The sequence below is a fragment of the Arvicanthis niloticus genome, chromosome 26 (genome assembly GCF_011762505.2).
Source record: "Arvicanthis niloticus isolate mArvNil1 chromosome 26, mArvNil1.pat.X, whole genome shotgun sequence".
In the NCBI taxonomy this organism is placed as follows: Eukaryota; Metazoa; Chordata; class Mammalia; order Rodentia; family Muridae; genus Arvicanthis; species Arvicanthis niloticus.
In genome coordinates this window covers 31911757-31933470 of record NC_133434.1, presented here as the reverse complement: position 1 = coordinate 31933470, position 21714 = coordinate 31911757, and the positions used below count along the sequence as shown (strand labels likewise).

The following is a 21714-nucleotide window of genomic DNA, read 5'->3' as shown; positions in this document are numbered from 1 at the left end:
GGGGGGAGAAAGGTGGCAGAGGGAATGGAAATCAGTGGGGGGCATCTCTGAAACTAGATGGAGACCTGGGACAGGGGAAGCTAAGGAGAATTTATGGGGGTGACCATAGCTGACATTCCTACCAGCATGGAATATAGAAACTGAAGTGGCCACCTTCTGTAGCCAGGCAGGACTTCCAGTAGAAGGAGGGTGACATCAACCCATCCACAAAACCTTTAACCCAAAATTTATCCTGCTTACAAGATGTGCAGGGATAAAGATAAGGAAGAGACTGAGGCAACAGACAACCAATGACTGGCCCAACTTGAGCCCCATCCCGTGGGAGAGAGCCAACCCTGACACTATTAATGATACTCTGCGATGCTTGCAGACAGAACCTAACATAATGTCTCCTGAGAGACTTCGGCCAGCAGATGAAGGCAGATGTAGAGACCCACAGATAAACATCAGGCAGAGCTTAGGTGGGTCTTGTGGAAGAGTGGAGAATAGAATTGACTGAGCTGTAGGGGTCAAGGACACCCCAAGAAGACCTACAGAGTCAACTAACCTGGGCCCATGGGGGCTCACAGAGACTGAACCACAAACCAAAAAGAATGCAGGGGCTGGACCTAGAACCCTTACACATTTATAGCAGATGTGCAGCTTGGTCCTCATATAGATCCTCTAACAATTAGAGCGGGAGCTGTCTCTGACTCTGTAGCCTGCCACTGGATCCCCTACCTGGACTGCCTAGCTGGGCCTCAGTGAGAAAGGATACGCTTAGTCCTGACGAGATTAGATGTCCCAGGGTAGGGTGGTACCCAAGGTGGGCTTCCCTTCTCCTTAGAGGAGGTAGTGAGGGGAGGGACTTGTAGAGGTGGTATTGGGAGGCCTCATAAGAATTTACCACCCACACTCACTTGTTGACTAGTAGTGCCACTATAGATCTTATTTAGTGTGTGTCTAGATATAACAAGGATGCAGCATCCATGGAATCTTTAAAAAAAAAAAATCTTTTGTGAATAATCCATGTAGGTACTTGGCCATTTTTCAATAATTTGTGTTTATAATTTTATCTCTTGGAGTGTACACTTTCTTCCCTGTCTACATCATGGCTTCTAAAAGATGTAATTGATAAGCCCCCTCCAAAAGTTTCTCTAGTTCACTCCAGATGTAGTTTTCTATATGACACCTCTGGCCCACAGCACCCAGTAGGCAGGATCTAGAACACAGCTCATGTTCGTATCAATGGATATTTTTTGATCAACATCAGACAGGCTTATAGTATCCCAGGTGGCTTTTTGCAAGACAGTCAGGATCTATAGCATCTGTAGCAGACAATTTGAGCTAGCTTTAGCTAACAGCTCTGCCTTTGGGTAGCAGCTACGTTTTCTCCTAAAACAGAGTGAACAGAGGTCTTGGGTAGGGGAGAGCTCTTACAAGTTTGAGAGCCTTTTAAAACCATTATATGAGTCCTAGCTTTAAAATGCATTTGGTGTGTTTCATCTCACTGAGATTACTGTTCTATCTTTTCGTTAACAATGGAGGAAGCCTGGGCTTGCTGGATGCACAATGGCCCTTCCTGTCATGACTTTACTAGTGGTCTTTCAGTATTTTCTGATCATTACCTTCACACTCTTTTTAATGACAAAATCAGCAATTACGTATCTTGATTTTCTATTAAACTTACCAATTAAATTCAGGTCAACAAGTCTTAAATGAATCTTTTTAACTCTAACATTTGTAACTTTTTTCTACTAAAAATTTCTGCTACCAATTAACACCAACATAATTATGCATCTGTTTTATAGCTCTGCAGTCTCAGAAATATATATATATACATATATACATATATATATATATACACACACACACACACACACACACATACATATATATGTATTGCAGTTTCACATGGCAGAGGTTTTATTAGGAAAGAACATGGACAAAGAGGAGAGAGAAAAGACAAGAGAAAAAAGGGTCAAAGGTGGGGAAAGTTTTGCCTTTTATCTAGGCTTTTTTTTTTTTTTTTTGATATTTCATTTATTTACAATACAGATGCCGTCCCCTTTCCCCATTTCCCCTCCCTAGAACCCCCTATCCTAGCCCCCTCCTCCTTTTTGCTTTTATACCATTTTAATTACATGCATGTATTAAGGTTAGTTCAGAATAATGTTTATACCAACAATATTTGCAGCTATTTGTCATTTAGAATATACTCCATTAGGACTATACAGTCCAGTTACTATTTTATATTATTTGAATAACTTTCAACTTAAGCTACAGCTAAGTGTGGCTTTACCCTGTCATCTCAATATGTACTTTGGATCATTTGTATATTTTCCACCCTCAGAAGTCATGCGGCAAAAACTTAAATCTACACAAACAATATTCAAACCATCTATATTCATATAAAGTTTATCAACGGTTATTCAAAGATGTAAGTATGAAAGGCACATGAGAGAGATTAGCAAGAGGTGTTAGAAAACTTGGGCGTGATAAATCTGTTAATTATCCTGCCTGTGGTGATTTTTTATGGGTATACACATATTAAACATTAAGTTTACACCTTTATATATGTAGTATTTTTCTTGCTTCACTTGCACAGAATATAAAACTTGACCCCAATACAAATAAGTTGTGGAGAATCCACTACTGCCTCATTATTGGTGGACAAGAGAAGCAGTACCATCTACTTGAATGATGTTTTGTCAATATTTAACATAAATACCTTTTACTTTAGCAATGGCAGTTATGATGGTTAATCTTGGTTGTCAACTTGACTTTATCTGAAGTTAACTAAAACCCAAGCAGCTGGGCACATCTCTGAAGGGTTTCTCTTGATTGAATTATGTGAGCTGAAAGATCCATCATCCTCAATCTGGGCCATAATGTAGTGGGTTGACCTGATGCTGCCTGTAATCCTTTTTTTTTTTTTTTTTAATTTATTTTCATTTTTTTACTTATTTATTTTATATCCTGCTCAGTGCCCCCCTCCCAGCCACCCCCTCCTACAACCCTCCCTTCCCTTCTCTGAGCAGGTGGGGACCCTCCCTGGGTTATCCTTCCACCCTGGCACTTCAAGTCTCTGCAAGGCTAGGAGTTTCCTCTCCCACTGAAGCCAGCAAAGCAGCCCAACTAGAAAAACATATCCCATGGACAGGCAACAGCTTTTGGGATAGCCCCCGTTCCAGCTGTTTGGGACCCACATGAAGAAAGACCAAGCTGCACCTCTGCTACATACGAGTGAGGAGGCCTAGGTCCAGCCCATGTATGTTTTTTGGTTGGTGGTTCAGACTCTGAGAGCCCCAAGTCCAGGTTAGTTGACTCTGTTGGTCCTCCTGTGGAGTGCCTATCCCCTCTGGGACTGCAATCTTTCCTCCTATTCTTCTATAAGTGTCCCCAAGCTCCATCTTCTATTTGGCTGTGGGTGTCTCTATCTGTGTGAGTCAGCTGCTGCGTGGAGCCTCTCAGAAGACAACATGCTGCTGTCTGCACTGGAAACAACCTAGATAGATGGCTCTCAACTGAAGAAATGGAAAAAGAAAATGTCGTACATCTACACAATGGAATACTATTCAGCTTTTAAAAACAAAGACAGCATGAATTTTGTAGGCAAATGGTTGGAACTTGAGAATATCATCCTGAGTGAGGTAACCAGTCCCAAAAGGACATGCATGGTATCTACTCACTTGTAAGTGGATGTTAGCCATAAAATACACTTCAAAGACCCAAAGAAGCTAAAGAAGGAAGACCCAAGTGAAAAAGCTTGAATCTCACTTAGAAGGGGGAATTAAAATAGTCATAAGAGGCAGATGGAGGGAGGGATCTGGGAGGAAGAGGGAATAGGGTGGGGAACGGGTGGTGGTGGTGGTTCAGGATCAGGTGTGGGGAAGGAGAGGAGAGATGGCTAGATGGCCATGAAAATGAATAGAAATCTATAACTGACGGGGGCGGGAGGGAGGGAGAAAGTAGGGGGCATCTCCAGGATGAGACAGAGACCTGAAGGCATCCAAGAATAGATGGGGGTGACCTTACACAACATTGGGGATATGGAACCTGAAGAGACCACTTTCTGAGCCAAGCAGAAATCCCAGTGGAGCAATAGAAATCAACCAACCCACAAAACATGCAACTCAAAATTTATCCTGTCTACAAGAAATGCAGGGATGGGGGATGGAAAAGAGACTGAGAGAATGGCCAACCGACAATTGTCCCAACTTGAAACTCATCCCATAGGCAAGCACCAATCCCTGACATTATTAAGGATGCTCTGTTAGGCTTGCAGACAGGAGTATGTTGTCCTCTGAGAGGCTTCACCCAGCAGCTGCTTGTATTCTAATGCTAATTTTGAGCCCCCCAAGGCCTGGCTGTCCTAGAGAGGTGAGAATCTGCACATAAACACAAGTGGTACTGTGACCTTAACCTCAAGATGATTGGTAAATAAAGACTCAGACAGCCAACAGAAGGGCAGAAGAGACACAGGTGGAGTTTAGGATTCCTGGGCTTGGGGTCCAAGAACCACGAGGGGAAGAAAAAGGTGACCAGGGGGAATTCACTGTGGGTTAGATGCGTTTAGGAAAACAGGCCCTGAGGGCTGGCCAATTAGAGTTGAGAGCAGCCCAGATGGAACCAAGTAATACCTCAGGGTTATTGATAGGAAAGTAGACTCTAATAGCATGGAGGGTGGATCACTATCCAGCTCTAGTGCTGTTTAAGGCTTACTGTAAATGTAAAGGTATTGTGTCTTTTATCCAGGAACTGAATGGTCAAAGGCAGGGTAGAAACCCTGGGCCTGGATTAAAAACTTCTACAACACCACATCTTTTGGTGGCAGCCTACTTAAAAGGATGTGGAAAGGGGAAGCTCAGTTTCTTTTTTTTCTTTTTTTGGCCTGCTTTGTTTCACTCTGGCTACCAAGTTCATCTATACTGTTCCTAAGACATCCCTTCACTGATGTCAGAACCTACCTCTTCAGGGTTCCAACATTAGACCAAAAACTAGAACCTTGCCAGGACTTTTTTGGGACTGCTTAAGACATCCAGCCTCACGGACTGAACACCTACCAAATCCTTATCCTTTTGCTCAGGAGACAGCCATTCAAACTGCAGTCTATAAGCCTCTCTAATCAATTCCCTTCATATATGTAATATTAATTCATACTAATGCAATTACTAGCTCATTCCATTAGTTCTGTTTCTTTAGAGAAACCAAGCCGTCTTTGGGGGGAAAAATCATAAGAGGATAACAAAAAGGTACTATCATTGGGTATATACAAAGATGTTAAAAACTACGTTACTTACAGTACAGAGACCCTAAAAACCATTAAATATTAACTATGAGGCCTGAATAAATAAATGAACATTCTGGACTACTGCTTTAACCAAATATGCAGTCCAGTTTTACAAATAAAACATAGTTCAGAAGTAGCCACCACTAATCAGTTAAGCAGAATCAGTTAAGCAGTCTATGATTGCTATTTGCTTATAATAGAAGAGCTGAGGACTGCAGCAGGGCCATTAGGAGTAACATTATTACTCCCTATTTTTTTGAGTTGTTAGTCTGCTATAAGGTCATTATATATGATGAAAATTTATGTCACTATGTAAAATTGTATATTGCCATGATAGACAACAGAAAAACGCAAAAAAAAGAGAAAATAGTATGATTTCATTTTAAGAAAAGCATGAACTTGTTTATAAGTACTTTTACATATGTAATCTGTAAGAGCAAAAGCAGTATTTCTGGTTGGTGACATTAAAGGTGGCTTTTTTTCTATGTACTTTTCACTTTTGCAGTATCAGTTTATAACTTAGCGAAATGATTTTGCAATTGCATTAGAAAACATTGAATAAATGTAATTCCCAAAACACAATCCAATGAACTATTCACATTTTCCTTTCCAAAGAGGAACAGGTATTCTTAATGTCTTCTCTATTAATCTCACACTGGCATTTTTTTTTTTTTAATTTTTTGCCATCAATGAAAATTCTTCAAGTTTGGTCTACTATACAAAAACATTTTATTAGTATTCCATATGCAAATTGAAGTACGTATTTTTTTGAAAATTCCACATAGTGACTGAAAGTGAGCATTTTAGCTCTTAGGAATTGAATCAATCATTGGATTTTTTGTTCAATATGAGCTTCAACAGTTGAATACAAAGCAGAACATTCATTTTTCAAAATGTTTTGACCCACTTCAACAATAAATTCAGTCCAGTGAGCATTGTCAATTCTGGCAAAGACACTAAAGGAAGGGAGACACTGCAGAATGACAGATCGATAATTAAACCCTCTTAAGACTGATTTACTCTAGTGATTAGCATTTGCTAGCAATCCTAAACAATGCAACTGATGTGTCCAGAAAATAAAATTTTACAAGTATAGGACAGAAAATAGTGCTTCTCTGGTGGCACTGCTTTGTAAAGACAAATGTGCTTTCCTGTGTATTAGGTCATAGCATAATATTCCTATCTGGAGTAGCTTAAAAGTCACCGGGGAGAACAAAGACTACTGAAGTGGTATTATACTATATATACTATATAAACAGAACTATACTAGGAATCAGAAATTTGGGGATTTTAAATTAGGATTTCAAATATGCTTTTAAGTATATGATGTGGGAAAAATCACTTTGCCTTGGAAGGATGTAAGTCATATGTGAAAACGTATTCTTGCTAATAGGAAAGATAATTTAGATAATTCTGAAGCATATTCATGTAATTATATATAACCCATAACAAATATGGATTATACTATGAAAAGAAAATTGCTTGGTGTTACTTCTACTATAATTAAAGTTCTTGGCAAATCAAAATGGCTCATCGTTCCAATACTCTACCCATTCCAATGTTTTCAAATGCAGCAATAGTCAGCACCACAATGGAAGAGTTTAAGGAGGAAATATAATTTGGTGGCTTTCAGAAACTTGGTCAATCATCATCAGATCAGTAGCCATGTTTCTCTATGATGTTTTAAAAAGAAAAATATTTTGTTAAATATTAGCTGTAAATAAGGTATTTAAACATTCACTTTATTACATCTGTTTACAACTTTAATTTAAATACTCGTAATCAGATGACTACCACTATGATTGTAAATTCTGAGTATCAACATGACTGGCCAACAGGGTGCTCAGGTACCTGGGTTAATGTTATCTCTGTATGTCTGTGAAGATGTTCCAGAGAGGGATGTCTGTGTTGATGTATGAGGAAAAGAAGGGTCTGTGCAATGTGCACAGGTATCTATCATCCAACCCACCAAAACCAAAAGGCCAAGGGAGGTTGAACTTGTCTTCCCCCTGTGTGTGCAGACTCTCAGCTCCTCTTGCCTCAGCACTTCCTGGTTTCCAGACGTTCATTCACATGAACACACACCACGCACTAGACTTTCATTCATATGAACACACAGCATGCACTAGTCAGACCACTCACACTGCCACAGTCCCCTGGGTCTCTAACCATGGCAGATCATGGGACTCCTCACTCAGCCTCCAGGTTCATGAGCCAATATTTTACAGTAAGTCTTTTCCTTCTTCTTTATTTACACTTGTACTTTCTATTGGTTGTTTCTCTGGAAAACCTTAATATACTAAAAAAGTTTACTACAGGTATTTAATATACTAAAATGATTTACTATAGTTACGGTTATTATTAAATACTTCAACTAGACAAAAATTTGGAATTTATTTATAAATTATATATTTCAGATATTACTTAAAGAGAATTTCAATGGGTTACAGTAAGAAAAATGTCAAATCCTAAGCAAAAAAAGAGCGAAAACATCTAAAGACATAAAGCTTGAAATTCTATTAATATTTGATTTTTTTCTTCCTATTGTCCGTTTCTTTTGGGTATCAACAAATAAGAACCTCCCTACTATAGGATTTTAAGAATTCTCTTTGATATGGCTATTTTACATATTATCTACATAGGAAGACAACATTTTAGAAAATATCTCACAAAGGAAGATATCAGACTATCTTTACTGTCAACAGACAGAAAAGTCCTCAGCATCACTAATCATCATAGAAACATAAACTGAAACCATACAGACTTATGACTGTATACTCAAACACAATGAATGAAAGTATAAAGACCAGAAAACTAACTGCTGGCTAGGATATACAGCAACCAGAATATACACTGTTGGCAGGAATGTAAACTGGGCCTATCACTTTGAGAAGTCTGGTATATAATAAGCATCAATTTAAAAAATCATCTATTAATAAATACAACATAGATGAATCCCAAATATGTTATGATTTGTGAAATAAACCTTATACAACAGCAACAGATGATATAAATGCTTGTATGTGAAGCAAACTAATTTATACTAGAAAACTCACAGTAGTGGATGCTTTGAGAGTGGTAAGGGGATGATGAGAAGCGGCATGCAGAAATTTTCAGCTATGATAGCAATACTCTGTCCTTATAGATACCTTGGTTGTACAAGAAGGCGCAACTGATGGAGCTCATGAAAAAATAAATGTAGTATTTGTGCATTTTAGTGTATCTAAATTTTATTTCAAAGAAGAGAAAACTACAAACAAAATATTAAATTCTTGGGACCAAAAGACATGGCTTTCCAGGAGGTGGTGGTGCACACCTTTAATCCCAGCATTCAGGAGGCAGAGACAGGTGGATCCTTGAGTTGGAGGCTAGCCTGGTCTAGAGAGTGAGTTCCAGGACACAGGCTACACTGAGAAACCCTGTATCAAAACAACAACAACAACAACAACAACAACAACAACAAAAACCCAAACAAACAAACAGGACATGGCTCAGGAGGTAAGAGTACTTGTTGCTTTTGAAGGACCCAGATTTGATTCCCAGCACCCACGTGGTGGCTCAAACCATCCATACCTCTAGTTCCTGAGGATATGATGCCCTCTTGTGGTCTCCACAGACACCAGGTACACATATGCTGTTCACAGAGATGCAGGCAAAATACTCATACACATAAAATAAAATAAATAAACAACAAAAATTCTCTTAAAATACTAAAATTTTAGATAAATGATATGAATGCTGAATTCTTCTGAACAACTTTAAAAATTTATCAAAAAATTAATGTTGATGGGGAGAATGATGGTTAGTTGGTAAGACTAATTTAAAATAGCTGTAAAGTTATTTCAACATTTAATTATAAAATTTATTCTAAAAATGTTCTAATATGTGAAAATGTTCTAACCCCAGTAAGCGTTTCAGCACTGACTAGTAAGGCTCTGGATGGGCTGTATACACTACTTTATAAAATTTGTGTTTTATGCAGCATCTAAGAAAGTTTCCATGACTGACAGCAAATGCTGGCTGATCGTCATGAAGGAGATGGGAAGAAAAGAGGAGGTCAATTTCTTAATGCAGCTAGAGACTTAAAAAACAAAAAAGAAACAAAATGAGATGAGCAATAGGAGAGCAGTCTGAGGCTATGGCTTGAAGAAAGATGGTGGACGGGCTGGAGATGCAGCTCAGTGATCAAAAGCACTGGTTGCTCTTTCTGAGGACTGGGTTTGATTCTCAGAATCATCCATGTCTCTAAGTACAGTCTAAGGTATCTGATGCTCTTCTGGCTTCTGAGGGCACCAGCCTCACACATAGTACATAGAGACATACATGCAAGCAAAACACCCATATGCATTTTCAAAATTTAAAATAATAATAAAAAGAGATGACTGAAACATGAACTGTAGATTAGTCACAGTATTCACACTGCCATGAAAACGGCAATTGAGAAATTGTCAGTTTGTTCCCAGAAACCAGAAATGGAAAAATTTCTGTTGGGAGTGGATGGAGTTGATCGCACTTTACAAATGCAACTCATGACCCATATTAACTGTTACCATCAGTCTGAGACGGCAGGAAATACACAACCAGCGAATTCACGTCATTGCATGAGTAGGAATCCCACGAGTTAATGATAAGATAGTAAATGTGAAATATTTAACAGATGAAAAATGAACTTATAACCTTTTCTGCACTAACAACCACCATGTCATTTTCTACAGCCGTAACTTCTTAAAAAAATAACAAGTCAGACAAGTGTGACTATATATAGTACATACACACATACACACAGACATATGTATGTGCACATGTATGTATGTATGTATATCTGTATATATCCCCAATTATTTTTTATCAACTATTTTCCCCATCAAGAAAAAAAAAATACTTTCAGTTACAGGACAAGGCTCAAAACAAAATTTTCCAAATGGGTTTTTGTGGTACACAATGACTTGTCTGTACTCAATAAAAAGAAAGAGAAATGACCTCACGTGATACCCATGAAAAGCACAGCCTGAGCTCTGCGATCCAGAGCCAGAAAGAAGGCATTAATACAGCAGAGGCCTGGCATTGTAACATGCAGCCAGTACTCTGCCCTGCTCCAAAAGTAATCACTACTCTTTTTACTTTAAAAAGTTATAGAATAATTTTGCCTGTTTTTGAATATTATAAAATGGAACTATATTCTTTAGTGCCTAGTTATTTTTAAAGTGCCCCTGAGGTTTTTTACAATGCTTTTCAATATAAAGGTAGCATGCTCATTTTCATTGCTGATACAATGCCAGGCTGGATTCTGGTGGGCATCTGAATCATTCCCAATTTGAATTCCTGGAATAAATGTGGCAGAAATATTATCGTGCATTACTTTTAGTGCTAGTACCTGTTCACTTGTTATAAGCATTCTACACTGTACCATAGTGATATTTTTATATACAGTTTTAATAGATTTTGCCAAACAGGTTTCTTGTTTTTACAGTATTGGGAATCAAACCCAAGTAGAATCTCTAGTTCTCCAAAGAGTATTTTAAAGTGTTATCAGTGTATATACCTATCAATAGTTCATTAAAGTCTCTAGATATCCTCAACCTAACACCAGACAGATGTTGTAAGTCTTTTTGAATTATCACTTGTGTAAATAGAAACATTTACCAAAGCTGTGGGAGACTTGTCTGAATGTATCAATGTTATTAGTCCGCAAATAACCAACTTTGGCTTTGTTGACAGTCTGTTTTAATGCCTTCCCCCTACACTTCCACTAACTGTTACTTAACACATCTTTTTTTTTTCCTGTTTTCTTTGGATTAAATTTTCTACTTTTAGCATTTTTGAAGTTAATGTTTAAATTGCTGACTTTACACACGCACACAGACACACATACCAAACTTCCCTTAACTTTTGCTGGTTCCTATCTATATTAGTTTATACTATTTTTAAAATTTTTTTGTTAATTTCCTTTCTAACTCATGGATCTAAAGATGATTCACATAAAGCAATATACTCCCAAACAATGAAATACGACAATTTAGTTGCTGTACAGCATCATGCTAATGTCTGCATTATGTTTCTCACAATTTAGCCCAGGATTTTATGAACACTAGGCAAACACTTTATGACTGAGCTATAACTCCAGCCATACAAATGTCAAGTAGGTCAAATTGTTACCTGTGCTATTTAGTTGTATTTTAAGATTTGTTTGTAGTTATTTTTGAATTTGTATAACCTATTAGGTACTAACATGTGATTGCTATGATTATAGTTTTGCATGTTCAGTCTTGCCAATTTATATTTTGTATATTTTAATATGTTATAAATTATATACACCTTTAAACTTTTTAAATTTTCCTGATAGGTTAGCTAATTTAAAAAAACATTTTAAAGCCAGACATAATGCCTCACACTTGAACTAAGCACTTGGGAGGCCTAAAGCAGATGAATCACGACAAATGTGCCTGGACTACAGAGATTCTATCTAAAACAAAAATAAAACACTTAATGTTTTCAGTTAAAATTTCAATTGATAAAACTTGTATATATTTATGTAAGATATATTGTTTTGATCTCTATTAACACAGAATGAATAAATTAAACTAAGATATCTACTACCTTATATATTTAGTTTTTTATGGTGAAAACACTTAAAATCTATTCTTGCAACAATTTTCAAGTAGAGAATACATTGTAACCATTTTGCTCTTTGATTCTATAAGTTTGCCTATTTTTTATTCCACTTATAATTAGATCATGCAGAATCAGTCTTTCTGTGCTTATTACTATTAGTTTAATATCCTCCAGGTTCATTCATGTTATTGCAAATGGCAGGATTTCATTTTATAAAGCTGTGTTTCCATTGTAACAACTTTGTTGTTCATTCATCCACGATGAATACTAAACTGATTCTAAGTCTGGCTACTTATGTGCTGTAACCAGCACAGTTGAGTAAACTTAGTTTTTTGACACAATTATCGAATTTCATCTGAACAGACAGCCATAAAAGGAATTATTGGATCATACAGTAGTTCTCCTAAGTGTGAATTTAATTTGAATTTCTCTGGTAATTAGTTATTATTCATAGTTTTGGTTTCATATATCCATGAACCACTTCTTTGTCTTAAGGAAATGTCTTTTCAGGTCCTTTGAACATATTTTAAAACTGAGTTGTTTTCTTACTACTGAATTGAATTCCTTATCTATTCTAGATATTAACCTATCAGATGTATGGTTTGAAAATATTTTCTTTCATTTCATAGTTGTTTCTCCAAGATTCCTTCATCTCTCACTGTGTAACTTTTCAATTCCATGCAATGCTATTTGTCTGTTGTTGCTCCTGTTGCCTGTGCTTTACAAGCTGTTGGATATATATATCCAACAGAAACACCTGCTAAAATCAACATCAATAAACTTCCCCCTCATGCTTTACAGATCCAGTCTTAAATCTTTAATCCACTTTGGGATAACTTTCATATATGACACAAGAGGAGAGTCCAATCTTAGTCTTGTCAATGAGGCTATGTGCTCTTCAGCACAATTTATTGAAGACTATCTTACTCATTATTCTTGGCAATAAGAAAAACAATATACATGGCTTTAAAATATAAACCTCAGAAGTCACACATCATTTATATCATACTCTCATTAATCCAAAAAACCTCAAAACCTACCTGAATTAAAGAACAAAAGACATAAACCCTAGTCCCCAAATAAGAGGGTTGTATGATGCTCAATGTGGATACTAGGAAACGAACTCAAGTCCCCTGGCGTTTTCTGGAAGACAAGCTATCTATCTTAACTGCCTGACCCAGCTTTCCAGCCCCTGCTTTTCTAAAGATATCTTCTTCCATCCAAGATATTATTAAATATAATTCCATTTATTCTTTGTGTTTTCACACTTAGACCCAACTTTATTTTCTTCCACTTGAAAGTTTACTATACTTATAACACTCAATAATATATTTATATATTATTATAAATTATATATATACATACATATATATATATATATATATATATATATATATATATCCTTTCCTCCTTGAAAGGGAATTTCCATTTTGATATTTTAAAATTGTATAATTGTAACCATCCCAGCAGGACAAAAATATTCTAAAGACAGATAGTTGTATTCTGTCAAAAAGCTATTAACTTTGATGATCAGACTAGTAAAAAATGGCCCCCAAGACACAGAATTTCTCACAGAAACCTCATGGAGGAGGAAGCTCCCTCCCAAGTAGAGATTTCACACAGTTCTCTGTGCATGCCAGACTATCTGGCAGGAAAGAATGGAGCCCAGATAATGATAAGTCAGCAGTGAAGGGCAGGATCCCACCTTCACCAGGACTGCTGAGTTATGCATACCACAAAACCCTAAAGTTTTGTCCATAACCATATGAACAAAAGTCCCCATGAAGAAAAATAATGGAACAAAACTAGAAGCTAACCAGTACATGAGACATATTTCATTTGATGCTCTTAAGAACAACTTCCGGGTCTGGGGGCATGCATAGTTCAGGACTTGAGAGGTGGAGGTCACTAGACTTCTTTATTTGTTCATCACAAAATGGCCACATTGAGTAAATCTTCTTTCTCTGTTTTTCATAGTTATTTTTCTCTTTCACTGGCCTGTTGAAGACAGGTGGCTAGTCCTGGCTTGTTGGTACTGCCAGGGTCAGGCTCTGATCCTGACAACTGTGGTCACAATACTGCAAGTAATAGTTGGACTTTGTTCTTTTTTTTATTGCCTATTCTTGTGCCAATAACATATTAGTCTGAAAGATAATAAATTTAATATGTAAAACCTCTCTTTGCAGTTTTCTCTAACAAACTCATTTCAAGAGCACTTTTTCCAGGCATAGATTTTTTAAATGAAACTAGTTGTAAATTAAAATGTCTATATTGTCTATATTTCAGAAATTCAGTTAATAACTAGATATGATGGCACAGGGTTGTAATCCCAACCCTTGGAGATAGAAGGAGGAAATGCAGGAGTGAAAAAGCCATCATTGCCTACCTAGCAAGTTCCGTGTTAGCCTGAACTACCTCAAATCAAAACAAAACTCAGATATTCAGTTCACAGGCAGACTATCAGTTAGAGCCCATACAATAAAAGTAAAATAGAATAAAAATAAAATAGAAAACAACCATATAGGCAAAAATCCTTATGAAGAAACATAGTGAGGCAGTACCAGCAGCTGACAAGTGTAACATATACATTTCCTTTGATGCTCTTGGTAACACCCATAGGTAGGTGAAAGAAACTTATGGAGGACAATGAAGGAGACTGGTAAACAAGTATCTAATTAATGCAGGAAAGCAAAGAAAATTATCCGCCAAGGAAGCACAGGGACCACAGATGGAGTTCATGAGGGTTTTATTTTTCCAACCTATCTATACAGAAGTGACGAACAAAACTGATCACTATAAAACTATGCCCTATCTTCTCCTTCTACCTAACCAAAGACATGGACTAAGCTCATCTGATACAATAGCCATGTCAATTCCATGACATGCCTTTTTGTTTTTCAGGGAGCATAAACCTACCCACAAACAGTGGGAGAACAGATACGCTTTCTGTCCTTTCATCAACACTGAACCCCAAACTGCTCTCAAAAAACACATCTGAGTTCCCTAGTAACTACCAGGGGTAGAAATGTAGCAGCAACCTTATGTCTGACTCTGAAATAAACAAAATATGCAAAGAAAAATAAATTTTCATGTAAGTTAAAACACACAAGTTAATACCACCAAGTCACAGATCACACAATGGATATTATGAAATAAAACAAGTTAGTAACAACAGGGAGCCTCTACTTCCACACTCGCAAGCAGGGCTGTGTTTCTCTAGAACTAACAGAAGATTTGTAAGAGATTTATTGGAAACAAGTATTAGCAACACCATACACAAGTCAGGAAAGGGCATCAGCACTCAGAAGCACTTTTCTAATTGGAAAAGGGCAGGGCAGACAGACAGGTATAAAGAAAAGGCTTGTGTATATGCCACATTTATCTTCCTTGACTTCTAAGTCAGAGAACCTAAGAAGGAGACATGGGATTAGAGAGAAAAGGGAAAAGCAAGTATTCTTGCAGAGATGCTCAACATCAGCTTAAAAGAGAAACAAGTATCAATTCATCAAGCCCAGTGACACGGAGAGACACCATGCAATCCTTCCATCCCAAAGAAGGAACACAGACATTCAGAGACATGGTTCTGAATCAGAGAACAGACATCTTTGGGGGGAAATATCCTGAGACAATAAAAGGGTACAGGACCTTGTAGCTGCCCCAGATCACACCTTCCTCCTCAACAATAACATCACCACCAACACCAACAACACCATCACTACTACAACAGAAACACAATGATGCTGAGATGGTAGTTTTATAAGGATTAGTTCTTAATCTTCAAAATCATCTCCACAAAGTAAGTTCTCTTATTACCCCTATTGTAGATAATGAAGACGGAATTCAGGAAGGTTATACAAACTTGATGTAATTGGGGTAGGGGAGATGGGTCAGCAGATAAAGAACTTTCTGTGGAAGTGAAGAGGATGAGTTTAGATCCCCAGAACCTACACAAATGTCAGGTGCACATGGCAACTCATCTATAATTCAAACCTTGGGAGGCAGAGATAGGGATAGCAAGAATAACCTCATCAGCAAGCTCTAGATTTGACTAAGAGACGCTGCCTCAAAAAAAAAAAAAAAAAAAAAAAAAAAAAAAAAAGATGAAGAAGATTCCTGTATCAGTCTCAGGACTAGACATGAGCTCCCCAACATGTGTACCCCAAACATATGTGACATACATACATACATACATACATACTACATACACATATATGAAAAGAAAAAATTTCTATTGCTATATTTCTGAAATGCAGGCTCAGAATTTGAATTCAAGTGATATAGTCTAGAAGTCTGCATTTTAGCTGTTATGATATTACCATTAAACAATCAGTAGATCTGGAGAGTACACAATAAATATTTACATACCTTGTACAGTAAGCTCCGCCTGAGCTTCAACTGTCTTATTTCCATTATCAGCTATACAAAAATAAGTCCCAGCATCATCCTCAGTGACATCACTGATCTCCAAACTACCTCCTGCTAGCAAGACCAACCTTTCAGAGCTGGATTAAACACACAAACAAAATGATACATTTCAGCATGAGGGAAATAATTCCTATGAGGCTTTTCACATAATAACAGACAAACATTGTTATAGTGATAGCTATAAGCAGACTAAGATTAACAAAAAATCATCAGAATTTAATTTCAGCTTGTTTTGCTCATATTTTATATGCATAAATGCCACAGTATACAAATAAATTTTCACAATCTCTGGCACTTTTAGCTATTCCCAAAAAGTTATTACTTTTATGACCAATTCAACTTCCTCCAGTGTATTCCTGTCTCCCTATTCTGGTCAGTTTAATGGAAATTATGTAGTTTAAAGTCTGCAACTCATCTAAGACCAACTTCACTACTGCTAAGCCATGCTGGACTTGCTAACAGGAAGAAAAATATCGAGGGCAAAATGTCAACTCAAACAGCAAGTCACGAGGTGACAAGTCATGAGGTAGTGCCACCAACTGAAAGTTTCCTATGGTAACCTGGCTAGGAAATAGGGGGTAGGATGGGGTGGGTGTATAAAAAAAAGACAGGAAGGAAAAGGGTAGGACAGACGCCATTGAGCAGCTCCTGGGTGTGGTACTGAGAACAATCAGCACACATCCATCACTCACTCCATTTACAATAAGGATGATGAGTACTTTCAAAAATTTACAGTGATATAAAAAATTGCAAATCAATATTCTCAAATTTTTCTAAAGTTAAAAAGTTTAGTTAATCCAGAGAATTATGAAATAGATCAATAGACAAAGTTATCTGATACAAACAAGGAATATAATTGTACAGGTATGCAATTAAAGCAGCCACTTAAAGTTTTTTATTTATTTCATCATTATTTTCAGGCTGGTGTCAATTAGAAATGAACTATTGAAAAGTGAAACTCTGAAGAATACACTGCTATACTTGGTGATCCTGGAAGTATGAGCCATCACCCACAGTGTGGTAACCAAGCCCTTTGTCCCTGGACTCAGAGCTGTACACGCTCTGCAAGAAGGTGCTACTCCATCAGTAAAGTGTACTGTGTTGCTGCCCACCTGGAGCACTGGCACTCATATTTTCGGATCCTCTAAAGAACAGCACCATTTCCACTTCCCTCATTCTATTTGATTTTTTATCTGAATACAGATGAACAAATTTAAATAAATGTTATCAATTCTTAGACATTTGTTTTTTAAAAAACTACCTATATTTTTGTGTGTTTGTTTTCAAAGATATAATAAAGATGCCTAATGCTTAAGATACTTGTTTTTCTAGAAAGCCCAGCATTACTGAGATTAGAAAGGTCAGCATTACAGAGATTAGAAAGCCCAGCATTATTGAGATTTCTAGGCATTTCCCCCTTTAATTTTGAAATCTCAAGTCTGAAATCTAAATAATATATTGGGCATAACCCATCTCGGGTGCTGGCAAAACCAAAGACACTATGAATAATCACCTATATCCAACCTGAATGACTTCTGTGTTCTATTACCTATTTCTGTTTTCTCATATTACACTCAGTAATTCAGCCAAAACACACTGCTGCACACTTGGACTCCCCAGAGAGGCCAGGATGGAGAGTGCTGACACTGCAATCTCAAGTCCTGAAGTTCTCTGTGATGGACACAGGCAGCATTTCTCAGACTCTCCAACATAATCTTAAGTATTTATGTGCCTAGAGAACTAGAGGCAGAAAAAAAGCATCCACTTGTTCTTTGAAGTCTCCTGGTTTAGCCATAGAGTTCATAAAAATATTATTCACCATAACATATTCATGTTGGATTAAAAACCACTTGCTGTCAAAAAACATCCTCAAATAAAACTGGGAAAATGTGTGACTTTCCTCCCATGATTTGCTTACATTGGTCACTTAGACTCCACCCTGAGAACTACCTTTCTATGAAAACAATTGTCTAATACTCCATATACAATATTAACCCCATTCTGCCTCTCTCTAATCCCTGGAATACTGTATGGTGAGTTTCTTCAGAGTACTTTAACCTGACATGTTATGTGTCTACTACTGTCTCATCCTTCCACTCTAAAAGCAAAAGCTCTCTTTCCTATTTGGTTTGAAGATCTAGGAATGTACCTCGAGTATCATTCAATAACTATTTGTTGAAGTCTTGAGCAATTAGATGGGCAGAGATCACAAAAGTCCTCACTTCTACTCATTAAATAAAAATCTTCTGTATCTTTTTTATACCCTCATAATGCTGTGGCATGATGGACTACATTTCATTCTAAGTGGTGCCTCACATAAAGTATTACTGTAACAGTGCTGCATATATAAATACTGCTTTAGCATGGCTATCAGAAAACTAGTTTAGATCTGAAGCATACATTGTGCATTTATACACTGCTCTGAAAGAGTCATTCTCAATCAGGGATAGTTCTGTTCCTCAATGGACATTTGATGATACCTAGACATATTTTGGGGTCATCAAAACTTGAAAGGGCACTCTGGGTAGAAGCCAGGGATGCCAGTAAATTTACAATGCTTGAAACATCTATGTTTTGAAAACAAAGCATACCTAACAATTGAACCATTACTACCACTCCAGTTTTCTTGAGAAAATACTGAAGAGACAAGGGATGCAGAAGATGAGTAGTAACAGAGAAGACTCTTGTAGAAGTTATATAACTTGGGAACATAGCTTATGGCTTGTCAGGACTTCAGAAAGCAAAACAAAGCCAGGTGTGATAACTGCTTGTAATGCCAGCACTTGGGAAGAAGGAAGGCATTTACTTACACTAAGCAAAGGAAGAAACTGCATAGTGCATGTAAGACTGCGAATGACTCTGCCTGGTCAGATCTGGCAGCTCACGCAACACTCTAGGGAAATGAGGCCCCAAAAGCTGAGTGAAGCTTAACCAGAGCAGCAGCAACAACATCAACCCCCGCTACTGTCTGGAAAGCATGCCTTTTCTTTAAACATCATAGTCAGATACAGCATAAAAATACATTTCAAAGATGACATATGAAAACCCTAGTGTGCTTAAACAAAGCAGTCTTTTTTTTTTTTTTAATGTACTGATACTCCAAATAGCATTAGACTAAGTCAGCTAAGGCTACGAAGAGCTCTTAAGCAGGCAGTATTTACCTTTCTGTGTCAAGCACTTCTTTGTTTTTCATCCATCTAATGACTGGAACAGGAAGCCCTGAGGCAACACATGGCAACACTGCACTCTGACCAGTGACTCTGATTATAGAAGATGGTCGCATCAAAAATGCCAAGTCTGCAATTTCCTCAGGAGCTAAAGAGAATTCAAATGAAAAGATACTTAAGTAGAAAACAAAGCACCTTACAGCCGTAGTGGTGAAGAACAGCTAATTCCTACTCAGGCTGTATGGCTTTATGCGGCAAAATAAGCAAAACTAACCCAAGAAAATTCCATTTGAACAGCAAACATTTCTCACGTGAACATTTCTACATGTGAAGTGTTGTATAGGTTATTTAGGGGTCTTAGAGATATTTAGGTGATAGTTCCTGCTTACATGGTGCTTTCTGGTCAAATGAGCAACATAGAACATAAATCTATACAACGCCACATGACGGTACAAACAGCAGAGACTGAACAAACTCAATAGCTGTGTGTCCCTCCCTACTGACTGCCTCTCCTTTCTTTTCTTGTGCCTATTATTATATCTGAAAGTCTTTCTGAGTTTTCATCTCTTTAAATTTGTCTATCAAGCCTGTCACGGTAGTGCATACCATTAATCTCAGGAAGCAGAGGTAGGAGGATCTCTGTGAGTTAAGCCAGCTTGGTCTACATAAGGAGTTCCAAATCAGCTAGGGCTGCAGAGTGAGACTTGTCTTAGGGGGAAAAAATATCAAAAACCAAAAAATTAATCTATCAAATCTTTGACTTTGTAATGTAGCGACTATCTAGATACCATCATATTCATATAGCATGTATATTCACTTTTAATAGTTGTCCTCTTTCAGACATATGACACGGCCACATTCCTACTGATATCGAAAGTTAAGTGTTTTACTTAATGGGATTTTATTAATATTGAAATCTGAGATCATTCTCAGGTAGAGACTTAATTCCTGTCCCCAATGTCAGGTGAGGTGTTCTCTATAGTCATGGTTAGAACCACTAAAATGGTCTTTAAATTGATCTAGCCAATTAATGATAGTTTTGTAGCCATGGTAACAAGTAAACACTACCTAATAGATGAGTAACAATTCATGTCAGTGAATATACTTCTAGAAGCCAGTCAGTGACAAGCCCTGCCTTTAAAAGTCAGCCAACCAACAGCTGAGTTGTTAGCTTCTAAGGCTGATACCTGTACCCACCTGTGCAGCCAACACTGAAACAGGCTTGTGATTGAAATAAGACCACTCTCTTTTAACCAACATGACCTGTAGGAATGCAGAAGGTGGCTGTGCTGCAAATGACTGTCAAGAAAAGCTCTCTTTGTACTTAAATAAGCAAACGTCCAGAATTTCGTTCTTATTTCAAGTACTAACTCGTGGCTCCATCACTTAAAACCATTAACCTTGTTTTCCTGGATTAGATTCTGAGGAGATGCTGGAACACTCTCTCGGGGTGGAGAGGAACAATGACCAAGCGAGTCAGCTGGAGGACAGTGTTACGTAGCCACAGCTTCTTTAATTACACTTGCAATTACTTAGGAATAATTAATTAAAATTACTTTGCTTATAAATTTATATCTATAAATGTAAATATACTTAATCAAATTTAACAGAGTTAATTCAGAAAATTTATAACAAATATTTATTGGTGTCTATGTGCCAAAAAAATTCATTGCTCTCATTGCACTTATATACTAATAATGGAAGAAAGACAAATTAGATACTGTATATGACAATTATGTTGATATATTTTCTAAAGGAGAAAGGAAAAAGCATTGGAGGTGAAAAATAACAGGTGTTGTTTGAAACAGAATATCTAAGGAACAATTCACTCATAAAGTGATATTTGAGCACTGAAGGAAGACAGTGAGCCACACATACAAGATTCTATGCAGGGAACAAATCAAATAGGAAAGCTCTAAAGGTAAAGCATTTAGAACTGCTATAAAAGCATACACTGGTCACAACTGAGAGAGGAGGAGGAAAAAGAAAGGTAAAGCGGGGGAGGTATTAAGATTAAAGGCCAAAAACTTTAACTGTGAATGACATAAAGAAACCATCAGGAAGTGTGACTGCTGGCCAGATTACATGTCAATCTGACACAAGCTATGGTCATCTGGGAAGAGAAAACCTCAACTGAGAAGATATCTCCATCATGTTAGCTTGTAGACAAGCCCATGGGGCACTTTCCTGATCAGTGACTGATGGAGGCCCAATTCACTGTGGGCAATGCAACACTGG

The 21714-nt window shown here is 37.3% G+C and overlaps 1 protein-coding gene across 11 annotated transcripts in view; it reads right to left on the bottom strand.

Annotated features, from left to right (window-relative positions):
- Positions 1-21714, bottom strand: part of Neo1 (neogenin 1) — a 154198-nt gene that overhangs the window by 79090 nt on the left and 53394 nt on the right. For all 11 annotated transcript variants that reach the window (XM_076925514.1, XM_076925519.1, XM_076925511.1 and 8 more), the window contains exons 4-5: positions 19471-19624; positions 16250-16386 (exon numbers count right to left, since the gene is read on the bottom strand). In XM_076925514.1, the coding sequence (XP_076781629.1) occupies positions 16250-16386; positions 19471-19624 (291 nt within the window). The remainder of the gene's footprint in view (positions 1-16249; positions 16387-19470; positions 19625-21714) is intronic.